The 24,869-nt window shown below is 48.1% G+C and overlaps 1 protein-coding gene across 1 annotated transcript; it reads left to right on the forward strand.

Moving 5' to 3' along the window:
- Window positions 1-550: 550 nt before the first annotated feature.
- On the forward strand, window positions 551-20,817 carry PRAG1 (PEAK1 related, kinase-activating pseudokinase 1). Its single transcript, XM_041479962.1, has 5 exons — window positions 551-907; window positions 2,056-3,893; window positions 11,972-12,129; window positions 15,431-16,164; window positions 19,499-20,817. Exons 1-5 carry the CDS (start codon window positions 551-553, stop codon window positions 20,534-20,536), a joined length of 4,125 nt encoding a protein of 1,374 aa, XP_041335896.1. The 3' UTR covers window positions 20,537-20,817.
- The last annotated feature ends 4,052 nt before the right edge of the window (window positions 20,818-24,869 follow it).

Here is a 24,869-nt window from a genome sequence, read left to right on the forward strand (position 1 = left end):
TTTCACTGGGTGGGAGAGAAGCCTTTGTGTACCACGGCAGTAATCACAGTGGTGCTTCTGGGTGAAGGAAGGTTGTTGTTGGTCCCCTTGGTTACACAGTCTCTAATTCTGGTCCTTGTGTCTCCAGGCCTTTTTATTTTCCTGAGAGAGGATGCCACTTCGGAGAAGAAATTTTTCCTCTGCTTGTGGGGCTGTGAACAGCTATTTCCAAGACCCCTTTTCTTTACCCTTGATCTAAACCTTGCATGAGGCTGGTTATACATGCTGATTAAGCAGGGAATTAAATCACATAGGAATGCTGCTCGCTTGATGTCTTCTCTATTACAGAGCTATGCTTAGAAGTTGAGACTTTTCAAGTGATTGTGTGGGCTTTAGCTAAGCTGTGAAAAAAGCCTTTTAAACAATATGCCTTTGTGATGAAGGCAGAGTAAGTGTAATTATCATCTGTCCTATTAAAAATCTTCCAGTCTGGGGGCATAATCAAGCTAATCAGACAGTGTTGTGCTTTTCCAGATGTCTAGGTGATGCTTTCGAGTGGCTCGGGGAGCAAATGCAAAATGAGCAGTGGAGGGCAGTGCAGGAGACGCAGTGGGCTCTCAGTCTGACCCACGAGGATTTGAAGATGTCTGCGTGCAGTGACTTTGTGGAACACGTTTGGAAGCCCGGCTCCTGCAAAAACTGCTTCAACCCGAAGAGTTCCCATCGGCTGCAAACACCCCCAGACGTGGGAGCTTGTGGCGTGCTCCCGGATGGAGCTGGGACCAAGCCCGAGAGCCTCGTGTTGGAAGACGAAGGTATAACTACTTCCCCCTTCTCAAAGCCAACAATTGCTGTGAAGCCAACAATGATAAACTCGGATGTTTCTGACGCGTGGGCGGATGTGAATATGAATGCAGATCTGTCACAGGTAATGATTAATCCAGTCAAAGCATGACTTCCCGTTACTTACCTATCCTCAGAGTGCTAGGAATATCTGTTACAAACGCTTCCTTCCCTTTGTTTTTCCTTCTGGTCTTGACTCAGGTTTTTAAGCTATATATTGGTTTCTCACTGTATCTTTGGGTGAAGCTGGATGAACTGCTCACAAGCTATGTGCAGAGGAGCTTAAAAATACATTGTTTGTTTAGGAACTCCCGGTTTAAAATGAGGATGCGGGTTATTTTTCTGGGAAGTTTTACTGAAAAGATGTCTTGTCTGGTTGCAGTCAGTGCTGACTGGATCTGTGGTCTTTGTGGGTGAGGAAGAAAGTGCCCTGCCTTCCTACTTCTTCCTGCCAATCTTTGCCAGAGCAGTAATGCCCTGTGGGTGTATCTCCTCACCCTGACCAGTTGATACCAGCAGTGCCTCAGCAGAGTGACGCACAGGCTGCTGCCCCACTGCCTGTGGCATAGGTGTGCTCCTGTTTCCCCATGGCCCAGAGGATAGTCAGGGCTCACCAGCTCTCTTAGCCTCCCACTGCTGTACCTTTCTTTTCTTCTAAGGGGTGAAGGGCACACGAGTTCGAGCTGCCATTGTTGGTGGTGTTAGATTTGTGCGTGCAGATTTGGCATGCCTGCTCCTCAATCCCTACTTCTGAGCATGGCCAAGCTGCTATCCCAGGATAACCCATGATAGTCTGTGTCTGTGTTCTGGAGTCACACACTCTGGAGCAGTGTGAAATGAAATGAAAATAAGCAGAGAGAGGTGCAAATATTCTTTCGCTCTCTGAATCTTTAATTGCACAGTGATTCACAGACAGGATGACAGGTTGGACATGTTTCTGGCAGCAAACCCATAGGAAGAGAAAGGAGAATGTCTTATTCCAGTGCATTGCCATTGTTGGTAATGCAAGGATTACAAATGGTTCAGGAAATATGACAAGTGTAGTTTTACCTGGAAAGGTTTGTGGAAATTAGTGGTGAGGTGAGCACAGCAAAATAGATGGTGAATTCCAGAGTGCTGTTCTGCAGAGCTGGGCTTTTGTTTTTCCAGTTTGTGGGTTTGCTTAAATTTTATTTGTCTTTCCTTTTGCATATGCATGTTCTGACAGGGAATTTGTCTCTTTGACCCATGCAGGTCAGTTGGGGCGTGATTTCTGGCAAGCAACTCCTCCTGAAATCAGGAGAAGCACAGCGCATCTGCCTTGACAATTTTAGCAATGGTGGTGTGAGAAAGCCTTTCCTTCACAACCAGCCCAGCGACTGCTTGTCTTGCTGTCCTCCCAGCTACTCCATGGTGGGTCTGCGTGGCCTGGAGAGTCGAGTGGAGAGAAACGTCTCCATCCACAGCCTGGTACTTGTGGGTGAGGTGGGCAAGCAGGACAACAGAGTTAAGGACAAGTTTGCCCTGCCTCATCAGGTCCCCTGCCCTAATCCATCTGCCTTGGAGGACAGAAGCACCACCAACTCCAGCAGAAACACTTCTTCCCAAACCAGAGAAGGAGCAGCACTCCCTTTGGGGCATGACTGTGGTCACATCTCCTCCGTCTTGGAAAGCGAAGGGGGCGAGTACTGTTCAATCACGAACTGCCACAAAGAGCACCCTCTCCCATGGGAGCCATGTTGCTCAGAGGAAAAGGCTGCACAGTGTGAGAAGGAGAGTCACACTCCCAGCGGGTGGAGGCAGCGGGATGCTCCTGAGATTCCAAGGCCAAGTGGCCGGGCAGTCAAATTCAGCGAAGAGGAGTGCAGAGCTGTGAACGTGGCCTTTTGCATCACGAAAGACCAGAGTGATCCTCTTCCCTATGCCCTGTGTTCAGACAGGAAAAACCTGGCTCTCCACACTGAGCCTGCCACCCTCCCTGAGACCACGGGGAGCTGCAAGGTGGCTGCCCTTGCTGTGTCCCGGGAGGATGAGGAGTTACCTCTCCCTGGAGAGCCCTCTGTCGCTGGAGGGTCCTGCACTGAGGGTTCAAGCACCCCTCAGCAGGCTCTGGTGGAGCCACAGCGCCCTCGCCTCACTGAGCCAGCCCATGGTGATCCCATCTATGCCGAGAGCACCAAGAGGAGGAAGGCACAGCTGAAGGCTGTTGGCAGCCAGGCAAAAGCAGAGAAGCTGGCCTACGGCACTGCCAAGGAGAAAGCTGATGGGTTGTGGCGGGATGGTGGCTGGGCTCTGGGAGGTGAGAAGGAACACCAGGACTCCACTGGCCAGGTGGCAGCAAAGATAACTATAATGACAGCACGCACTGAGGATGATCACAAGACAATATTCCTCAGCAGCCCTGACTCAGCGGTAGGAGTTCAGTGGCCATGTATCAGCCCCACTTCCCACCCTGATTTTGGGACTTCATCACCTGCTATTGAGTCTGGACAGATTTTTCAAGCATCTGGATGTGAAAACAGCACAAGATTTCATCTGGCAGCTCCTGTCAAGACCTCACTTACTGAGAGTCCAGCCATCCCCCCAAAGATGTCCAAAAACAGCCAGCCAGGCAGTGAGGGGAGCCGTGTGCCCCCAGTGAGCTCCCACATGGGAAGGTTTGGTGATGACAACAGCCACGATGGAGCTGGTGCTCAGCTGCCGCTGAGGAGCTGTACTGACACAGGTGCCTTTGGGGTGACCCCTTCCCCCTGCACTCATGGGAATGGGGTTTCTGTGGAGGAGTCCAGTAGAGGCCTGGCAGCCTCATCCTATGACAGGAGACAGAAATACTATAACCCAACATGGAGCAAGCAGGGCCGAATCGAGGAGGAGGAGGAGCAGGAGGAGGAGCAGGAGATCTCAAACCACCCATGGACAGTAGGAGCTGAGAGTGGAAGAGCTGGTGCTGACTTTGTGGATGACAGCCCGATACTGGAGAGCCAGACTGGAATGACCAAGTCTTCTTCTTTCTCCTTTGATTTCCCTAAAGACAGGAGCAATGGTGTGGAGTTTGCACCGCCGCCGCCGCCGCCGCCAAAAAAGCAGTCTAGGTACAGCCTCGTGAGTGTGTGCATGGTGGTCTATTAATCCTTTGCAATTGGGATGGTTGCTGCAGGAGTTCATTGACTAGGAGGTGCTTCCCATTCTTTTTTCCTCCTTTTCTGTCCAAAGGTGGGCTTTCAGGATCATGGGGGGTGACTGCACAGTTGAAAAGCTATTTATCTTTTTACTCTGAAAAGCTGTCTGATCTTTGTAAGTCTTGGTTTGAATGTCACATGCACTTGTAAAAGCCCTTCAGGGCTGCAAGATTTGGCTTTAAGTCCCAATATGCAAGTGAGAAAAAGGTCCATGCTTGGGATGGCTGGTGTTTCCCAGGTCAGCTGCATTCTGTCTTGACAGTTCCTTGATGTTGAATAGCGTAGAAAACCTGGTTGCAGTCTTCTTTTGTAGGTGGGACTGAGCACCTTTTCTTGATGCTAATGGCCTCCAAAATCAACATTTTCAGTTTGGCTCTGATGACTTTCTGCTTTCAAGGTGAACTCTCAAAGCTGCAGTTTCCCAGGGAGGGCTCCTTGCCTGCAAGCAGGTAATTGGAGCTTGCCCTACGTGGGCTTGTTATGTGTGGGAGCCACCTGGCTTCAGGCAACCTTCTGCTCTCCGCTTTCCTGCAAGTCAGGTTTGCAGGCAGGGCAACTGCAGGTCCCAAACAAAAGTGAGGGAGGAGAGCTATCCATCTGGGAAGGAAATAGCCCTGCTAAGCAACTAAAAAAAACAGGCTTACAATACTTAGTGTGCATTTAGTATCTGCAGCTGTGTGCATCACCAAACAAAAAAATAACAAAAAAAAAAAGGAAAAAAGGGAAAAAAAAATAAAACAAAGGTCAAATGGGGGAGGAAAATTTGTTTTTCTCTCCATTAATTATATTGTCTGAATATACCAGGGAAGTATACTTTTGCCTTTTGCAGATGTCCCATATTTGCTTTATTGTGTGTGGCAGTTTTGCTGCCTGCAACTGTGCATTGCACAACAGATTTGAGTCTGGCTCCTTGATTTAAAAGTCAAGAGAAGAAGGGATGGGTGTTTGGAGGAGTACTTGGCCTTGGGGTCCATGGTCAAGCTTATGTGTAGGCATCACTGACCTCAAGGTTGGGACTGTGAATTTTCAGTGTGTTTTGGGATTGGCTAACCCTGAGAACTAGTGTTTTAAATTGGCCAAGAGATGAACAAATGAGGTTTCTGAAGGGAAAGGAAGAGATGAAAAAGTGGCTTTAGTTCTCCTTAATGCTGGGCTTCCTGCTGTGATGCCACATGCCTGCTGGAGTCAGAGGAAACCAAAGGTCCACAAGCAAATGAGCACACAGATGTATTTGCTCTTGTCCTCTGTGTGGTGTTTTGTCACCAGAGGAGTGTGGAGCGTTTTCTGCCTCTTTGAGGGGCTATTTCATGCTTCTGGTGAGATTGGGCTGTGCCAGTTCTAACAGTTGCTTTTGAGTCATCCTGATGAAAGCATCTGTGTGCCAGAAAGCCTATGTGAAAGCAGGCAGGGACACTGAGGTGAGGGAACATGTGGCATCCATGGCTTGGATCTCTGGTAGCGCTGTAAACCCTGCCAGGTGGCTGAGGGAGGTGTTGGTTACCCTGTGTGGCTGCAGGGAAGGTTGTGCTACAGGTATTTGTCTCCCAAGGGCCTTGATGCCTGTAGCTGAGCCCTGGGGCACCTTACTCAAAAGAGCTTAGTCCTGCCTCCAGCTATGGAAGCTGGAGCCCAGGGAGCCCAGCCAGCTGAGGAGCAGTAAGGAGTGATCTGATCAGACTCAGGTTTTGCAAGCCCTGCTTTGTTTCTTTGCTTTGAGGGTGCTTGGGTTTTGTCTCAAGCAAAACTGTGGCTGCTCTGAGCATGTCAATGCAGGAACCAGGGTGGTGGGAGGGCTAGCTGCATGCACAGCTGGTGAAATCACCGTGGTGGCATTGTGTCACCCTGGGCAGTTGCTGCAGCTTCGGGCCATGGCCTGGTGCTGCAGGAACACCCCCTCTGTTCGTCCTGGGCTGCAGCCAAATACCTGAAGAAGCAGAATCACAAAGATGACTCTGAGGCACATCCATGCTCTCCTAGTGCTGGGCCGCCTGTGAACGTGTGCTTGTCCCTGATGGAAGAACCACTGATCCTTCTGTTAGGCTTATGTTCTCCTCACACAGAGAGCGCCTCAGCCCAGGACATTCCCTGGTGGCTCAGCTGCAAAAGCTCCTTTGAGGGGTGGAGGTGAAGCCAGTGTAGACCTGGTTGTGGCACAGGCTTGGGGCTGGGGGCTTGGCAGATCAGGGTTCATCTCAGCTGCAGGAAAGGCATGCAACTGTCCTTTTTCCTTCTACATCTCAACCTGCAGCAAGGCATTTGATTTCATGCTGGAAAATTAAGTTTACCTGTTTGACTTTCCAAATGAAATTTAATTGCTTATTTTAAGGAAAACTTGCATGTGTGTTTGAATAGTTAAAAAGCAGAGAAAGAAAAAATGAGTCTGTAGATTTTGTTTTTGTTCATCTTGGCTTTAACAATTAAAGGGGAAACATTTTTTTACAGGGTAAATTCCTTCCAGAGACTGAGGAAGCTCTGGTTTGGAAGTTAGGATGGCAGAAGGAGCAATTTCGAGGGGGTTTAAAAGTTGTTACAAAAAAAGGAAAATGAATATGTGCCTGGTTTTGATCCTATATAAAGCTACTCTGGATCTCTTGCAACTGTTTCTTCGTACAATCCTCTTTTTCTGCTTTGAAAGATTACAGATATTTGATGTTTGCTTGGTCTAGAATGACAGATAAGAAATAAGAAAGATAAGAAACAGAATGACAAATAAGTATAATTACAAGGGGGAAAAGGCTGGAAAGGGAAGATGGGGGCTGGTCTTCTTCCAAAAGCTGGGAAGGTAGTTGGCTAGAGAAGGAGCTCACCAGGGAAACTAGGATCCCCAGGACATGTACGTGCAATGATGATTTAAAGGTTCTTTGGTGTAAAACACTCTAGTATGGCTTTCAGTTTCTTGGCACGAGGAATTAATCTTTGCTGAAATTTATGTCTCTCTTATGCAGCGGATCAGACTTAAAAGATCCTCGTGGTTTCTTCTAGCCTCCAAAACCTTGATGGCTAATTTATTTTGTGTGCCTCTTAAAGAAAGAAAACAGTATTGCTGTTTTGCATCTTGAGCTCCTTTCATCACAATTAATGCCACCTTCAAAAGACAGTGGCAAAAAAAGCTTCTGAAATTTGCTGAGTGCGCTGGCATGGGGTAGCAAAGGTGCAGCACAGCACTTCCCCACACCTGTCATTGCTGAGCACAGCCAGGGAGAAAGAGCCTGAGGAGTGCCAAGATTGCCTGTTCCGGTGCTGCTGCCACTGCTTGCTGCCGGAGGGAGCAGAGCACAGGAGTGTTACAGAAAAGCTGCAATGCTGGGAATTGGATCACACGAGAAGAGCCAGGTGTTGGGAATAGGATCGCCAGGAAAAGAGCCAGGTTTGTTCCTCACTGGGGAGGTGGTGCTGGCTGGTGGGGCTGTGCTGTGTGTTCTTGCCAGGAATCAGTCTGTGACGGAGCAGCAGCTGTATCTGAGGCAGAATATTCCTCTTTTCTTACCATTCCTGAGGCACCCATTTCTCCTTGGAGTTCAGTGTCAGGGTGTACCCCAGTGACAAAATGGGCTGGCTGAAAAGATTGTGATCTATCAGCTTATCTTTTAGGAGAGTTTGTTTCTTTCAAAATTAAAGTAATTCACTCTTCTGTGTGTTTCCTGTCTTACCACTTAAAAAAGTACAGAGTTGGAAATTGAAATGACATTCTTTACCTTCTTCATCACATTAGAGTATGCAGTGATTTAATTTTCGACCCACATACCATCTTAATTCTGTACCCTATCTGAATTTTCCTGTGCATCTCCAGACTCCAAACCCTTGTTTCTACTTAACCCGTGCTACATAAAACCCTTCTAGTACAGGGAGGAGCAGCGTATCCCTCTGAACAAAGCCAGTTCTTCAAAATCCTTTCTTTTCCTTACCTCAGTTTTGGTTTCTCCACATTTGCCAGCTGATAGCAGAAGGATAAGTACAAATCTAAGCTTCAAATGTTGTAAGCTCCTGTATGCTGGATTTTAATTTCCCTCTGCAACCAGGGGAAGATGCGGGAAGAAACAGCAAGTGGCAAGAGGTGGAAGATATAATTATTCACGTTTCGTGATAGACAAGCATATGGTACAATGGTGCTTCCTCTTGTGTAATAATTATGCCTAGCCATATGTTATGTTTGGTGCTGTAACGCAGTCTGGCTTTTCTCTCTTCTGTGCATTAGTTCCATTATTTTATACTGGGAGGGGGTGTCTTGTTGACATTATCACCAAACACCTCCTGGAGTGCAGTTTGCTGTGTGGTGATCTGTGCGTGTTCTCTGTTCTCCTCTCCTCGTTCCTCTCTCACATGATTTATAAAGCTCAGCATCTCTGTTATCTGTTCAGTCCTGTCATCTGTGCTGAGGAGCAGTGTCCCCCTCCTGCTGGCCCAGCAAGGCTGGGAGAGCCCCGTGATGGCACTGCAGAGTGACCGTGGCTCTGTGCAGGGCAGAGGTGCCTTGCACATCCCCCAGCGCTGCCAGCAGGCTGCCCGTGGGGTGGCTGCAGGAAAGGAGCGAGCAGGAGCCTGGCAGCTTTTTTGCCTGAGGGGCCTCCTCCTCTCAAAACCTGCCCATTGCACTTGTGGAAAGTAACCAGATCTCCGTGTCAAATCTCAGACAAGAAATTCAAGAGGAAGGTATGTCCAAAGTCCAGGGATTCCTGAAGCAATATCCAAGGCGTGTGGGTCTTCTGCAGTTAGGGGAGCCAAGCTTTGGGGCCATCTCCACTGTCTCTCTGAGAAGTGCAAAGCATGCAGTTGGTGATGCTGGAGTCCCACGGCAGCATTAGGTCTGATCTGTGGAGAAATGTGAAATTATACACATGGCTACTGGTCAAACAGACACAGGAAAGATGAAGCAGGCCCTGGCTAGAGGCGCAACCTGAGACAAGGGAAATCAGCCTGGTCCCTTTTCAGTGTTAAGGGAACTCCAGACTGTGGGTGTGGGGGGGGGGGTGGGTGAGTGGTGTTTTGTTTTGGTGTGCTTTTTTACAAGACCACTCTTTTCAATCTTGAATTGTTTTAGGCAGGACTGTGAGAATCATGTGGAAAGTCAGCTGGATGTAATTGTTTATGAAGGGAAAGCTTGGAAATAGGGAACTGGAAGGGTTGCCTGAATATGCCAGGCTGTTGCATGGAGGATGTTGAGTAACTGAAGTGTATTTAAAGCTACCAGAATAGTTTGAGAGCTGAAAATCTGTGAAATCCTGTGGGTTTAGGTTATTCAATTGGGAGAGCTGACTCTGATGACCTGTTCTTTATGCACAGGCACACAATGACGGCTCTGGTGCTGCTCTTGAGGTTGCTGGTTGTGTTTTAGGTGCTGAGCAGGCATTTTTAAATTGATGTAAATTAACTACTGTTAAATCTTTCTGATGAGGAGTGTAGCCCACAGATGTTTACAAGTCAGTGCTGCAGGGCACAAACCCAGTGCTTTCTTTGGGTTTTAGATGCATTGTGCTCTTGATTTTCCAGCATCCTTTGGTAATTTCCAATATCCTTTGGTGGGTGAAAAGGGCAAGACAGAAAAAGCCACCTATGCCCTTGTACTCAGGTGAGGTGGAAGGAATACATGCAAAGCAGGGGATGTTTGGGGTAGCTGTAAATCAGGGTCCCACAGGCTGTTGCAGCGATGAGCTGTTCAGCTCTTGGGGTGGAATTTTACTGAAATGGGAGAGTTTGACCCTATCAAGTTTTCAGTAGTAATTCTACTGAATTTTGATCTGTGCAGGCTGCACCCTGGGCTTCAAGCAGCTCATAGGAAAAGAGGGAGATGTAAGGCAGAGGTAATTCCAGGAGGTATTAGCTGGCCCGGCTGTAACATCTGAAACAAGAGCAGGATGTCGTTTAAGCGGCAAACAATTTCTATTTCGGTGCGCCTGTTCAGGAACTGCGCTTTACATCAGTCACGGCGCTGCGGGGAGGAAACGGGGCTCTCTCTGCATCTGACTTCACCCATGCTGAGCACAGCAAGGGCAGCAGGCAGCACGGCTCTGGCCGGCCCGCGCTGCGCCCAGGTTGCTCGGAGGAGGAATAGGTGTGGCCGTGCACGGCGGACCTTGGACCGCGCCGAGCAAAGTCTCATCTCTCTCTGAGTGCGGGAATGGTAAGGCAGCTCCGTGAGTTTGTGTTTAGTGATGGGAAAGAAACAGAAATGCACCGAGGTTTCGGGGGGGCTGGGGGAAGGAATGTGTTAGAAAACATCTCATCTCTGTGAATCAAGACAGGATGTCTTGCTAAATCTTCTTTTCTGATGGATTCAAATGCTTCTTTGATTCTTGCCGGGTCAGGCAGTGTACCAGCATGGGTGTGCACCCTTGCGTTTTTCCACTCAAATTACTAAATGTTAAGCATCTAAGAAAGTTATAGGATAAAGTTGCATCTTTATAGTAAAAAAAAAAAAAAAAAAAATTAAGTGCAGTCGGTTGCTTTCAACAGCATTAGTCATAACAGACCTAAACCCCTCAAACTCTCTGTGTGTCTCTCTCTCTCTTTCTCCCTCTCTCATTTTTTAAACTGTGACTTGTGTGGTGCATTGTGAAGTTTTGTAAATTTTCCCCAAGAGGCTTGCTGTGATAAATTCATCACTGGTGGAAGACCAGTGTCTCTGCTGAAGTATACCTGAAGTGGTTTTTACTGCCTTATTTTCATCAGCCCTTGAGTATTTTTAGACCAAGGCTGCTCAGGCAAATGAGGAAGTCTGGCAGAAGTTTCTTCCGGGCTTCTCATACACTCTGCTCTCCATGTGGTGGTGTGGACACAAGAGTAAGTGCTTTGTCTGGATTGGGAATGAAACATTTCTCAATCTTCAAATAAAAGTCTGTGTCTGCTGTGCTTGGGAGTTTTGGATGAGGAGGGGTCCCATGCATGTGACCAGGGTGCCACAAGAAAACGGTCGTGCCTGTCTTTTGTTTGTCTTTCTCAGCAGCCATTCAGCCGTCTGATTAGGAAACACCGGATACCTTCCAGCAAGATAGCTGCTGGAAGTCCTTTTACTTCTGTACGAGTCTGCTCCTAACCTTTTTACATTCTTAATCAATGTGTTGAATTTTATCAGCAGATTGGCAGTTTTATTTAAAAAATGTGGACTGATAACCTTTGTGTTCTGGCTGACAGAGTGGGAACTGTACCAATGCTAAGAGTGTTTCTGTTCTTCTGTGCTGCCTGATTTCAACAGTTTCTGTTGTTTTCCAAGGCAGAAACATGAAGAAAATGCAGGGGAAATTCTTTATCTTAGCAAAAAATCCTGCTTGCCTAAACTGGTCACTTAAACCATGACCTAGCAGGTTATAAGCCCAGTTTATGGTTAGTTTATTTATTTTTTTAGGTGGAAGCTGCATGGAAAACTGCAGGTCTTACATTAAAAACCGTGTGGTAGGTTCTGAGCTTGGCAGACTCATGTTTTCTGCAGAGATGCTTCTTCTTTTGTAAGTGTTGGTTGTTAACTGTGATGCATGGTTGAAGATGATGGACTCTTCTGCTACCTATGCCTCTGTCATGCAGGAATGGGGCTCACGCACCCAGCCTTGACTTGCCTTCTGTAAAATGGGAGGAGTGATGCTACTTCCTTCCTTTGAGAACTTTGTTGAAGGCAAACACTGGTGGGTCCCCACTTCTGAGTGGCCGTGGCCAATATAGGATGTGGTCCAGGACCTCACATGTTCTAGGCAAAGGAAGTGCAGACTTTGGCTGAATGCTCCTGGCTCACCGGCTTTCCCTCTCTGCTCAAGCACAGCTGGTTTGGCTTGGGGACTGCAAGCCTATAACCTGCTCAGAGTCTGTGGGATGCAATTCCCCAGGTACTGGAGAAAGAAGAAAAGTGTACAGGAATGAGGTAGTTTGGTGTGATAACAGACTGTGCAGTGTATGGATAGGCAGAGACCAAACTAAGGCTGCTCTCAGCTTGAATCTCCATGCACAAGTGCAGGCAGGGTATCCTTTTGCCATCTGTCTCCTGACTTCTCTTTCACTCTCTCTAGGCACGCTCTGAAAATGAACCCAAGTAACACTGAGTTGGAGAGAGTCAGCAACAGCTCTGCAGAGAGCCTCAGCCCACCCTTCAGGAGCGGCCACGTCAGCTTCACGGCCGGCTCCAGCGACAGCCTCGACTCGGACACGCAGACCGGCAGCGATGGCAGTAAGTGACCTGGGGGAGAGGTAGCATTGTACCTGAGACCCACTGCTGGGACAGCATCCTCAGGCCAGGGGTCACGAGGGTGCAGTCCCCAGCTCCCCCACTGACCCTTCATCTTCCCACTTCTCCTATCCTTCTGCCTCTTGATGCACTTCAGATGAATGTGGCAGAGTCAGACCAACATCACAGACTTTTTCCTCTTTCATTCAGCAAGTGCCAGTATCATTCACCCTGTAGATGTCCTCTGGTCTAGATAAAATCTCCATATAAAAACCATCCTGCTTGTGCTTCATGCATTTCACGATGTCACAAGAAGCCCTGCAATAGGAAGTCCTACATAGATTTGAGGAGTACCAGAAGGAATTTTGTGCTAGACATGATCTCTCCCTCGCATTGTGTTCCCAGTTATTTCTTAAGGGGAAAAAATCTGCCTGCACTCGTTTAACTGAGATTAAAAAATACTTACTATGAAGTCACTTTTTTTCATCAGTGTGTAACTTAGACATGCACTAACGTGTTCAGCAGCTCAGAAAGTATTTCCTTAGCAAGAGCAACTTTCAAGTAGTGGAAGTTCTGTCTTTCCAAGAGCAACAACGTGCAGCAATAAAATTAAGAGCCAGAGCTCTGGAAACTCTGTTTTTCCACCACTAACTTGGAGTCTGAAAGTGAGACCTTGCCAGGAAATTGTACAGGGGTAAGAAAAACTCACATATGTTGGATCTTTACTTGCTAGGCACAGAAGCATTTTGCTGTCAAAAATGATAGGAACAAGAGGATTTCTCTGCCTTCACTAACAGAAGCAACTGTTTAAACTCATCATGGGAAAGATGAGTTTTTAAATGAACACTCAAATGCAGTTTGTCTTGCTGATGCAAGCAAGAAGCTGTGCAGTCAGTCACTGAGTGAGGTGAGCTCAAATTAATTTGCTATGCTGTCAGATGTTAAAATATGAAGTGGAGGGGAGCTTTTAAGCCCTTGACACACAGAAGGACTCCATGCTGAAGGTGCAAAGCACTGTTAGGAGAGCTGTGAAAGAGGTTAATTCACTACTCTCTGCTTGGGGCAGAGCTCAGCAGCATATAAAAAAAACCTTAAGACCAGTTTTGCATTTGTGGGCAAGGCATGTGGACTGGTTGCCAAAGATTCCGGTGCTGACATTTGTTTCCTAAGACTCTCTCAAGTAAATCTTGTCTCTTGAAACAGGGATTCAGCTGCATGTCCTGGCAGAGATGCCTCTGGTGAGGTACTCATGGACTGCACACTGAAGAATTTCTCTTGGCTCTATCCTCTGTCAAAGCCCCATGGATGGAAGTCACAAGAGGTGCCATGCTGAATGATCCCTGCCTGTAGCTTATGGCAAGGTTTTAATAGAGAGAATCTTTCCTGTGGACCCATTAGAGTATGATGCAGATGTGTGGGTTTTCACTAAAGCTTGGGGCATGAATCTTAATTGTTAAGGCAGGTATTTCTTAGCTGAAACTGGAGAGCAGTCACTTGCTGGGCAACTGGGTGTACAATACAGGCACACACCTGGGGCAAGGGTCCAACAGGAGTCAGATAGCTTGGCACCCAAGCACTGGGGCAAAAGAGACATGTGCTGATTCACATTTCCTACAGAGCTGTTTCTGAGCATATTGTCAGAAATGGGCTGTTGAAACAGCTTGGCATGGAAGACAAACCTGCAGAAGCTGAAATCAGTGCTGCTCATTCCTGAGGTATCTCTTGGTGATGTTGGTGTGATGGGATAGATTACAGGAGGTGCATACAGAGAGCCTTGGCACTGGAGGAGACAAATGAAAATTGACCAGTGCTACCACAGTCTGGTGAGGAGCGATAGGGCCAGATGGTGCCAGCATCCGCTCTGGTAGCTGAGAACAAGGGAATGTGCCCTCACCTCATGTGGCCTCAGGTGGTGGAACAGCTAACAGGGATTGCTGCTGTAGCACAGCTGGTGCAAACCTGCAAGTGACACGCCAGGACAGGCTGGGAGCTCAGGGACCTGAGTCCCTGCACTTGGAAGTTGTACGTGATTGCTGGTGAGTCACTTGGGCTGTGAGGAGACAAGTGCCTTCTGCGGGCTGGCACGGAAAGTGCCCCAGGGCATTCCTCTGGAGCAGGCAGAAAGCCGCTGTGAGGAAGTGCCTGCTGGCAGCTGAACCCTCAGCAGCAGCTTTGTGAGGAGAAAGGATCGTTTGCTACCACTCTTCAGCTTTGGAAGATAGATTTAAAGAAAGCAATAGATCCTGCTATCTGCTAAACTATTTGCTATTTGCTTGGAGCAAAACCCCACCTTTCACCTTTCAAGGTTTACACTTGCATGCGAGTTGTTAGCAGAGTCCAGTTTCTCATTCAAGTGGCATAGATAAATTCCCTTGAATTATTGTCTCTGTTCTTTTAATTTCCCCTCCACTCCTCATGTGTTCTGTTTCTATGACCTGAAATTATTGCTTTTTATTTCAATATCAGATCACCTTTTTTTAATGTCCCACTTCTTTCATGGCATGTAAGTTTATTACCCATCTCCAGTCTGGCTTGGGTAGGAAAGCAGCTGCTATGGCTGCCCAAAATGAGCCAGCCATCCCAACCCGATCCATGTGCAGTTGGCATGTGGAGCTGCTTGGGGTTTAGTGCTATGTAGTAGGGCCAGCCTGCCCTCTCTGCAAAGAATAAGCTGGAAAACAGGCCGTGGGGGGAAGGCCAGATTTTTTTCAGCAAGATGGAAATTGCCAAAGTCCCAGGCTTGCTCAGCAGCCCTTCCCCAGTGTGAAGCAGAGAGAAAGGTTCCATGTACTTGGAGTGCTCCAGTGCAGCCAGAGGGCTGGAGCTGTGTGCCATGAGTCACTCTCTCCTTATCGTGCCCTGCTGCCGAAGCACTGGGTGGCAGCTCCCAGGTGAGAGGGGCTGTGTTTAAAAGATTGTCCTTGTATCAAGTGCTTCATTCTTACCTCCCAGTGGATGACATCACAGCTTAAATATTTACCCTCTACTACCTTTTTACTACTGTATATGCAGTTCATAGGGGAGTGGTTTCAAGGGTGGGGAAGTGCATTTCTCTGGATGGCTGGTTGCAGCCTGCTTTGCAAACCTGCTCTATTAAACTGTATTAAATTCCTGACCCCTCCAGTGAAACTTTGCAGTTGTGAATAGCTGAAGACTATGAACTGGGTTCAGATGTAACTTGACTTTGCTTGCTGCTTTTCTTCCCAGCCAGGGCCCTGGGGGTGGCAGGGATATGAAGAAGGACCTGTGCTCTCAGCCTGCAAGGGTCACTCATGGCATCTTCTTGTGTGTTGCTATCTCCTAGGACACTCATCTGAGCCGAACCACTCACCCCCTCCAGCTGACAGCCAAGTGTTTCCCTCTGTCCCTTTCCTTCCCGTCGCCACTGAGGATGGTCCCTCCTCTGCCCCCAGCTGCCCGCCCCCTCTGCCCCAGAAGAAGACAGTGATCAGAACTGTGTCTTCTCCAGATGGCTTTTTTGGGGGACAGGCATCTTCAGGCAAAGCAGCTGGTGCTGCCAGCCCCAGGCTGAATGTCAGCCATTCTGAGAGCAATATGTGCCTCCGAGAGGAGCCTCCCTTCATCCACCCAGCCAGCCTGGGGGGCCACCCTGGTGTCTTCTCCTCCTCCGAGTCCCTGGAGAAAAGCTCCAAAGGAAACAGCTACTGGGGCTCAAGCACTGGTAAGAGCACAGGGGCTTGCGGGCCCAGCAGAAACCTCCAGTCCCTCTCCTCCTCGCAGCTCAGTGTGTCCAGCCAGGTGTCCTCGGCCTCCAGCCTCCACAACCTCCTGAGCAACATCGACAGTAAGGAGGGGGTGTACAGCAAGCTGGGGGCCCTGTACGCCGAGTCCCTGCGCCGCCTGGTCGCCAAGTGCGAGGACTGCTTCATGCGGGAGCAGAAGAACGAGCTGCACTTCAGCGAGAACAACTGGTCGCTCTTCAAGCTGACGTGCAACAAGCCCTGCTGCGACTCGGGGGACGCCATTTATTACTGTGCCACTTGCTCCAAGGACCCTTCTACTACCTATGCTGTGAAGGTAAGTCCACAGCCAGCAGGTGTCCTGGCTCATCTCCATCTTCTAGGTGGAGATGTGTGCACTAGCAGCACATGGTGTCTCATACAATGTCTTGTTTTCTCTGCTTGTATTTCTCACTGGTGAAGTTAGACAAGCAAAACCCCTTCCAAAATTGCCCCTTTCCCCTTACTGCTTGCGAAGGTTGATTTGGAGAAGGAGTTTTCATTGTAACAAATGCCAGTCAGATTTAGTTTATTGCTGAAGGGGTCTGAAACCCAGCCATTTTCTCTCTCTGAAAACATCTTTGTGCAAATACTCTGTTGTAAACTCAGAGGCATTCGCCTCTGATGACACCAGCTGATGAAAGGCTGCTCAAAAGACAGCATTTTTGCCTCTGCCTGCCTTTTAAGTGGAAGCTCTGACCCAGATACTGAGTGCTTATATGATCTTGAAACTACAGACAGTAAGATTTTGCAGATCCCAATTAAACAATGCGAGGCTGACCCAGACATGCTGTGTAAGGTCAGGTCTGAAATATTTTCCTGTAACTCCATGGAATACATGTCTTGAAATGGAAACTTGAGGTGCAATAGTTCAGCTCTTTGAAACCTGGATAAGTAAGCTTATCCAACTGGTTCCATGGACATCCTGTGGATTTTGGGTTCTTGATCGATGTTGCTACTTGAATACAGAGGTTTTAATTTCCCTTCTGACTTAACACTGGGGACATCTCACTGCTGCTTATTCCTCAGGTTGTTTTCAAAGCCTAAAGTAATTCCCAAAAAAGCGCTGTCAGAGATGCATTAAGGAAGGAATAAAAAAGAAAAAAAAATCTCTGCTGAATAGTTTCCACCATTATGAACTCTAAGGGTTGTTTTAGAATGTTTTAAAACATCCCTAAGGGATGTTCTAGTTAAGTGGTAGCTTAAAAGCCAGTTCATATCCTAAAGGAAGTATGGTCAACCCAACAGGGGGTCTGTAAATAACCAGAATCAAATTAGACGGGATCTTGCACCAATACCCTTAGTCCAGCACTCAGAGAGGCAGCTTTTCTTGTGTGTTATACCTAAATAAATCACAACTTTCTTCCTGAAGCTTAAGAACTGTTGTGCTCCTTTTCAATCTGCAGTTCCCTGTGGCACACCCACACCTTTGCTTTTGCCTGCCGTGCTAGGTGGGGTTCAGTAGCTCAGCTCTGTGGCTGTAGTGCATGAATTCCTGCCAAGGCAGAAACAGCACATTTCAGCCTCTTGACAGGACTGCACCCGTGTCCCTTGTGTGAAGTGGGCTTACTCTGTGCCTTAGGTACACTGCAGAACACCTTAACAAAGTCAAAGCCACTGCAACAAGGCCATACTCTGTGCCAGCATAGTGATGTTGTGTATGTGTTTATCCATGTGCATGGATACGATTCCTGTGTGCCACCATCCCTTTGGCAGCCAAAGTAGGGAATGAATAATTGTGTAACAATTCAGTTGGCTGATCCCTAGCTGCCCCTCCTGGCTTCTGGTATAGATTTTTTGACATGAAAGAGATCACAGACCTGAAGTTAAAATTAGACTTGGAGAGCTCAAAATGGGCAGAAGATGAGACTTGAGCCAAGGAGCCTATTGAGAAGCAGAAGCCAGAGTCTGAGCTGTGCACAGACAGACATGATTATGTATGAAACAGTTTGGAAATGGCTTTAGAGGAATTAAGCCAAGATATGCTCCATGCCTTGGCTTCTTTCTCCACTAGAGGTGTGTGACTAAGCCAGCCCAGGCTCCTGCTTGGAGCTTTCAGCAGGGAGGATGCCTCTGGTGCAGCCAAAGTCAAGAAGAATGGCTGGATGGGGAAGATTTCCCTGTATTTGTTTGGCTGTAGTTGTTCTTCCAGAGACTTCTCTCTTGCCAGGAATTTCCCCCCCTTTTCCTATGCCTTACATGACTTTCCTTTGGGAGAGGAACAAGCAGGTTTGTTAGCCAGAGGGCTGGAAGGCCTGCTCTGCATTTGGGGACTTCCTGCATCATCCTGGGTCCCACTGCATTCATCTGCATTCTGCCTAGCTCTCCAAAGCTTGTCTTTCCACAAATAAGCCAGGGCAGGGTATTTTTGTTAAGAAAAGAGAGGACAATAGGGATTTGAAATGCCCCATCTCCACAGTTTTGTCTCATCTGAGTGAAATATCTGTAAATGCCTAGATTCAAACCCTTGCTAGTGGAATACAAAAGCAGCCCTCTTCTTCAGCTCCTCTCTATTCTTGTGAATATTTTAACTCAGAGGCGAAATTGATTTCTCGTCCGGTTTTGCACGCATGCTGTGACTGGCACTGGCATGCTCCAGGCTTTGAAACCTTTTATGCTTCAGTTTCAGCCTGTTGCTTTCTCCTGTGGATGACATATAAACACATCGCTAAATAAAGGGGAAAAAAGTATAATAGAAATGCCAGAAGGCCCCATAAGCTAATGGATACTCCTATAATAAATCTGTCTTTGAGTCTCTAATGCAGAATAAAGCTAAAATAGGGAAGAAAATGAAGATAGAAGTCATGTAGGTTAAAGAGAATCTGGATTATAAAATGCATTTTTCTCCCTAGAGTTTGCTGCACTTTCACTTCTTTCTAGGCCTGTTGTAAGCTCCCATTTTCTCTTTGGTGTTGTTTTTTTTTTTGCCTGTGCCGAGGAGTACAGCTTATTGCTGGTTTCCCTCAGCCATTGATCAAGAGCTTGAGAGCAGTTGCTGACACACAAAAGTGGAATGGAGTTGAGGAGGATGTGAAAGTGGCTCCAGGGCTTGGGACCAGAGTAGGATCAGTTGGCAAGAAAGTGGTGGCGGCTTCTGTCCACGCCTCACCACAAAAAAGCACTGTTGCTCACAGTGACCTCACATTGAATTGGGCCTCATCCAGGAGTGTTAACTGTCTCCAGAGATGGAGGCAGCATGTCTTCTGCCACAAGCTCTGCTTTTCTCCCTCCAGGAATGTCTCTTGGCTTGCAGGAGTTTTATCTCAATGATATCTGTGATGTAAAAGATATGTTGCTTCTGTTGGCAGTGAAACAAAATCTTCAGAAGTTATTCATGGTAGGACTACTGTCCTCCTTTCCTGCAGTTACTGGGCATTGTCTGGCAAAGGAAGCGCACCCAGAAATGCAACCCGGACATCTGGTGGCTAAGGTTGGGCTGTTGCAGGACAAAAACAATCCTCAAATCAGGAGATATTTTAAAGTGCTTAAGGGACCAATGCACAGACCTGCTTCTGCTGTTGTCTTCTGGAGCATCTGCAAATCACAGCTTAGCATCCCACCTCTCACCTTCTGGTCTCTGCCCTGTCGCTGTCACTGGCTGATGAGACTTTTCTTTTGGTCTCTCTTCACAGATTTGTAAAACCCAGGAGTCCAAGGTAGCTGCTTCATACTGCAGCCCTGCAGTGCCAGTTCACTTCAACATCCAGCAGGACTGTGGGCATTTTGTGGCCTCCGTCCCCTCCAGCATGCTGCTGGCCTCAGATGTGGGGAAAAGCCTGCCTGGAGATGGCTTCCACCCCTCCCGCACTGCCAGCGAGCACGACTGTGTGGTGGTCATCACCCGCGAGGTGCCGAGCCAGACCACCGCCGACTTCGTGAGGGACTCGGTGATGCTCCACCAAGCCAAGCCGGAGCTGTACGAACGTCGCGTTTGCTTCCTGCTCCTCCAGCTCTGCAACGGCTTGGAGCATCTCAAAGAGCATGGCATCATCCATCGTGACCTGTGCCTGGAGAACCTCCTGCTTGTGCCCTGCAAGCCCCCCATGAGCTGTGTGAAAGCCAAAGATGACAAACACTTACCCCGCCTCATCATCAGCAATTTTTTGAAAGCTAAACAGAAGACTGGAACTGGAGACTCCAAGCTGAAGAAGAGCCAGGCCCGGCTGGCCCCAGAGATCGTATCAGCTTCTCAGTACAAGAAGTTTGATGAGTTTCAGACTGGTATTCTCATCTACGAACTGCTGCACCAGCCCAACCCCTTTGAGGAGAAGATGCACCTCAGGGAGCAGGAGTACAGCCCTGAGGACCTCCCTGCTCTACCCAGCCTGTCCATCTACTCCCGGGGACTCCAGCAGCTGGCCCACCTACTACTGGAAGCAGATCCCATCAAGCGTGTGCGGATCACCGAGGCCAAGCGGATGCTGCAGTGTCTGCTTTGGGGGCCCCGAAAAGACCTCGTGGAGCAGCCCCTCAGCCATGAGGAAACCCTGCGCCAGGTGCTGCAGAACTGGGTGGACATGAAGCGTGCCCTGCTCATGATGAAGTTTGCAGAGAGGGCCGTGGACACGGAGCGGAGCGTTGAACTGGAGGACTGGCTGTGCTGCCAGTACTTAGCATCTGCTGAGCCAGCCTCCCTCTTGCACACATTAAAACTGCTGCAGCTGCTCTGACCTTGGATGTGTCTCGGAGGCAGCTGAGGGCTCCTGACTGCCTCGTGGCTAAAGGTACACAGCCCTTTCATATGTGAGAGGTTGGAAGCTCAGCTGCAAATGCACATTCAGCTCCTGCCCTGCACTCCAGTCAGAGTGCACACGGCATGTTTAGTATCCTCAGCACTGTTAGTTTATGAGCAGGCAGAACTGGGAACCTACCCCTATTTTGGGGGATTTTTGTTTTTTTGGTATGGTAAATGTGGACTAATAAACTCCTGCCTGCGTGTGTGCATGTTTCTAATGAACTCACTGTACCGAGTAGATTTCTGTGCCTATGGGACAGTCCTCTGATCCCCACCTCTCCCAAAGCATCAGAGCCTTTTTGCCCGGGAACAACACCACCCTCTAGAGTGGGAAGCAGGGATGAATGGGTGGCTGGTTCTCTTCAGGAGCAAGGGCAGTTCACAATTCTCCCTTTGCAAGGGAGAACCCAGGGCTTTCAAATTCACATCTTTTGTAAGTTTTGGCATCCATTTTGCTTTTCCCTTTCAAAACAAAAATTACTGCTTGTTTCTGTGTATCAGTTCTTTTTTTTCTCTGTGGGCAGTTCAGTATCAGCTGCCTGTTACTAAATTAGATACTAATACAGCCTGGCTTTCCTGTGTAGTGGTGCAGCTGTAGTGGAACACCGCTGTTGGATGTGAAGGGGTGAGAGGGAGCTCAGGGTGGGTCTGTTCATGAGAATGATGCTGGGAATTACCCCTTGTAAAGCTAATGAAATGGAAAATCCCCAAATCACCTCCAAGGCCTTGGGGGGAAAGTCAGGGCCAGGTTGCTTTGCTTTCCCTATCTCTCTAGTTCCCTCCCTTTGCCTGCTGATTCACCTGTCCCTTCTGTCTAACATTTATTTAACTCCTTTATCGAGAGATGAGCTGGCACGTGAAAGGCTGGGGCCACTGCAGGCCGGCAAGGTCTTATTGCTGCTGGTCTTTGAATTAGGAATGCATAGGGCTGAGTGCACTGCAAACACATTTCTCCAACAGATGGGATGCAGGAGCAGCACAATGAAAGGTGGAGAAACTGGCCTGGCTCCCTTCAGCCCCTTTCCCTCCATCCAGACATAGAGCAGACACTCAGATTGGGAGAGAGGTGGTGCTGCTGAGGGAAAAAAAAAGATTTTTCAGCAGTTGTGAGCTTTTACTTTTCCACCCCAACATGAGGCAGAGATGAGTGCCCTGCTCCTGACATCAGTTCTGCGCCCTTAGAGAAGCAGTAAGTTTGGGACATTTGGAGAGAGCCCAGCATCAGCTTATCTGAGACAGGGTGTCACTAGCTGAGCTATCATGAGCACCTTCCTCCAGCCTTGATTCACTTCCAGACACAGCCTGGTCTTTTGGGGAATTTTAATTCCCCAGGTTTTCTTGACACTTTATGTACTTTCTGTGAATCCTTTCCAGGCTTCTCACCTGGATCTTTCTTTTTTTAAAATCTGTTTGGCTATGGTTGTTGCTGATGAGAGGGGATAGTTCCTTGGCTGGGCACCCATTTGCAATGAATTTCCCCTGATCCCCTTAGGGAGGAGGCTGTGCACGTCCCTGCCTGCTGGAAGAATGTGGGATGGCTCCAACTGCGACCGCTGGGAATTTTTTACACATTGGCTTTTTTGCATCTGACTTTTGGGTCCACTTCCCTCTGGTACAGGTAGCAGGAGCTCTCTGGCTTGGGAACCACTGTCCATCCCATGGATCATCCTGGATCATCATCACAGCACTCTGGAAGGTCTGGCTCTGACCTGCTGCATGTGGTCTCACATGGGCCAGCAGAGTGATGAAAGAGCTGGAGAACCTGTCTGAAGGAGCCCAGCATGTTTTTCTGTGATAAGATGAAGAGATGACTCAGTTTCTAAGCATGAATGTAGGGAAGAGGGTGGCAGCTCTGCAGGAGAGCACTGAAGGATACAGGGACCGGCCATGACAGATCCATGTTGTGCTGGCAAGGGGGAGATAATTTGCAAGGCAAGTGGCTTGCAAACCTTTGGCTGGATACTCAGTGGGACTCAAGAGGTAGCCAAACATTCAACCAGCCCACAAAACATGAGACTGGATCCATTTTGCATGCTGAGTTTCATTTCAGTGACAAACACTCTTACAGGTGTCGGCACAGGGCCTGCATGGTGTGAGATGTTAACTTGATCAAAACGCTTTACTTTGAGTTTGAGCTCTTGAGTCTGATTCTGGTGTTGGTCTTGGCACCTTGCAGCAGCATTCCCAGCAGACCACAGGCCAACAATAGTATTTTTCAGCTATATTTTTTTTTAGATTGGGTGGGTGGCCTCTTGGTCTCATAAAAACAGAAATTCTTAGCTCCCAGCTTTCCTGTTACTTCCCCTGTGGTAGCTCATGCTTCTTCTCCAGCCTAGGTTTTAGGTCTTGGGGCCAATGCTTGAACTGGAGAAGTGCCTTAGGATTTCTGATGTGTAGCTGTTGTGGGAAAAGTGACACCTAAGCCTCAGCTGAGTGCCACAGCTGAGTTTGAGGACTTTGCTGTCTTATGCCCCCCTTGTCTTTGCTGTCCCCACCATGCCATGAGCAGCAGCTCCCGTTTTCCTAGGAGGCATTCTTGTCCCCTTGCCCAGGAACCTCTGCAAGAATAGTGGAGGGGATGGATCATTCCCTGGGTGGCAGGGGACATGGATGACCCTGCACCCTGGGGGCCAAGTGTGTCAGTCAGGGGGAGGAGGATTGCAGGATACGTCTGATTGGGAACTCAGTTTGAGGTCCGTGTGCCACAGGGACAGTGCTGAGGAGCAGTGACTGGAGGAGCAGCACACACCCCGGGATCTCAGAGGTACTGCTGGAGGGGGAAAGGGGTGTTTGCTAGACTCGTGCTGCCCCCAGGCAGCCTGGCAGCCCCCTTCCCTGTGGTCCAAGCACACAAGAAAGGTGGATATGCTGCACAGAAACTGTCTTTTTATTTTGCTGTATTTGTGCAGGGTGTATTTTAGAGCAAGCAATATGCTGGAAAGAGGCTTTTTCCATGTCAATTTTGGCATGCATGGCATGCAGCAACAGCCTGGTTTCACAGGACTTGTTCTGCCAAACCCATGGAGCTGATATATGACTTTGCTGAGTAAATACTTCTGAAGGTCTTTGCAGTGCCTGCTTAAGCAACTCTCTGCTATGGTTCTGAAAAAAATGCCCTTGCTTTTCAAGGAGCAGGAACAAATTTCCTCAGTAGCACTGGAAATATTGACACACTGCTCATGCCTCTCATCTTATATCATCAAAGGCTGGGCTTGTGAGCCATAAAGAAGTGCGTGATTCAGCATTATTTGTTTCATTTCCCTGTGCTAAACAAGCAACAGCCAGTTTCTGGTGAAGGAATTAATTGTTTGACAATAGAGTGAGTGAGCAGAGCAGGCTGACCACTGTCAAAGCAAAGTCTGGGCATGAAAGTCAAGCAGATATGACTCAGAGACAAGTTTTAGGCATATAGTGCTGTTCTTGAAACATTTTTGGTCTCATCTTTTTTTTTTCTTCAGAAAAAAAAAAAAAGCACATAAATGGGAAGGGAGGCTGCCTAACTCCCACCCACAAAGCAGAGATCACTTTCTGTGTTACAAAGCAGAATCAACCACAAACCTCACAACTTTACGTTTGACTGTGTTAGGCAGGACATGAAAGTACCTAAATGAGGAACCAATTAGGAAATAAATGCACTGATTTATTAAAACATAATATTGCAAAATTCCTTCCTTTATTTTCAGGCAGCAGTTGCTCCCTGGCTTTTTGCTGCTTGCTACCATTACAAATTTGCTGACCACTGCCTGTAAATGGTCCGCTGCTGCTTGTGGCAAAGGGCATAACACCCTCTGGATATCCTGATTCCTTTGTGGCTATTTTTTTCCCTTTAGCCTTCACAAAGAACAGACACAAACATATGCTGGAGAAACAGAGCTGTGTCTTAGGAGAAAACACAGCAGAGGAGTGAACCAACAGTGCAATAATGGGATGGGATGTGCTGAAGTGGTGGAGCTGCCCTGCCATCAAATGGGAGATGCCAGGAATCATCCAGACTTTCCAGCAGACTCAGGTAGCTGCAGTGTGCTGGGCATCCCAGAAAGGGCATTGCTGTTTTTTTACTGCAGCTCAGAGCTGTGTCCCCAGGATGGGTGCCACCTCTCCCATGCACTTCAGAGCCTGCAGTGCAAAGTTTGCGGGGTAAATCACAGTGATGATATTTTTCTCTATCACTGCCAGGATGATCTCAGCTACCAGAGAACAAGTGGAGAGATGGAATCCTCCAAGTCCTGAAGAACCAAGATAGCAAGAAGCAGAGATCAAACCTTTGT

The sequence above is a fragment of the Pyrgilauda ruficollis genome, unplaced genomic scaffold, assembly GCF_017590135.1.
Source record: "Pyrgilauda ruficollis isolate IOZ18807 unplaced genomic scaffold, ASM1759013v1 scaffold5, whole genome shotgun sequence".
Taxonomy (NCBI): Eukaryota; Metazoa; Chordata; class Aves; order Passeriformes; family Passeridae; genus Pyrgilauda; species Pyrgilauda ruficollis.

What these genes read in the sequence shown, in the direction of transcription:
- PRAG1 (XM_041479962.1), top strand. Translation starts at nt 551, where the DNA reads ATGCAAAATGAGCAGTGGAGGGCAGTGCAGGAGACGCAGTGGGCTCTC. An exon ending in CCGCCAAAAAAGCAGTCTAG is followed by an intron (nt 3,894 to 11,971) that starts GTACAGCCTCGT and finishes CACTCTCTCTAG; the next exon opens with GCACGCTCTGAAAATGAACC. An exon ending in GCAGACCGGCAGCGATGGCA is followed by an intron (nt 12,130 to 15,430) that starts GTAAGTGACCTG and finishes GCTATCTCCTAG; the next exon opens with GACACTCATCTGAGCCGAAC.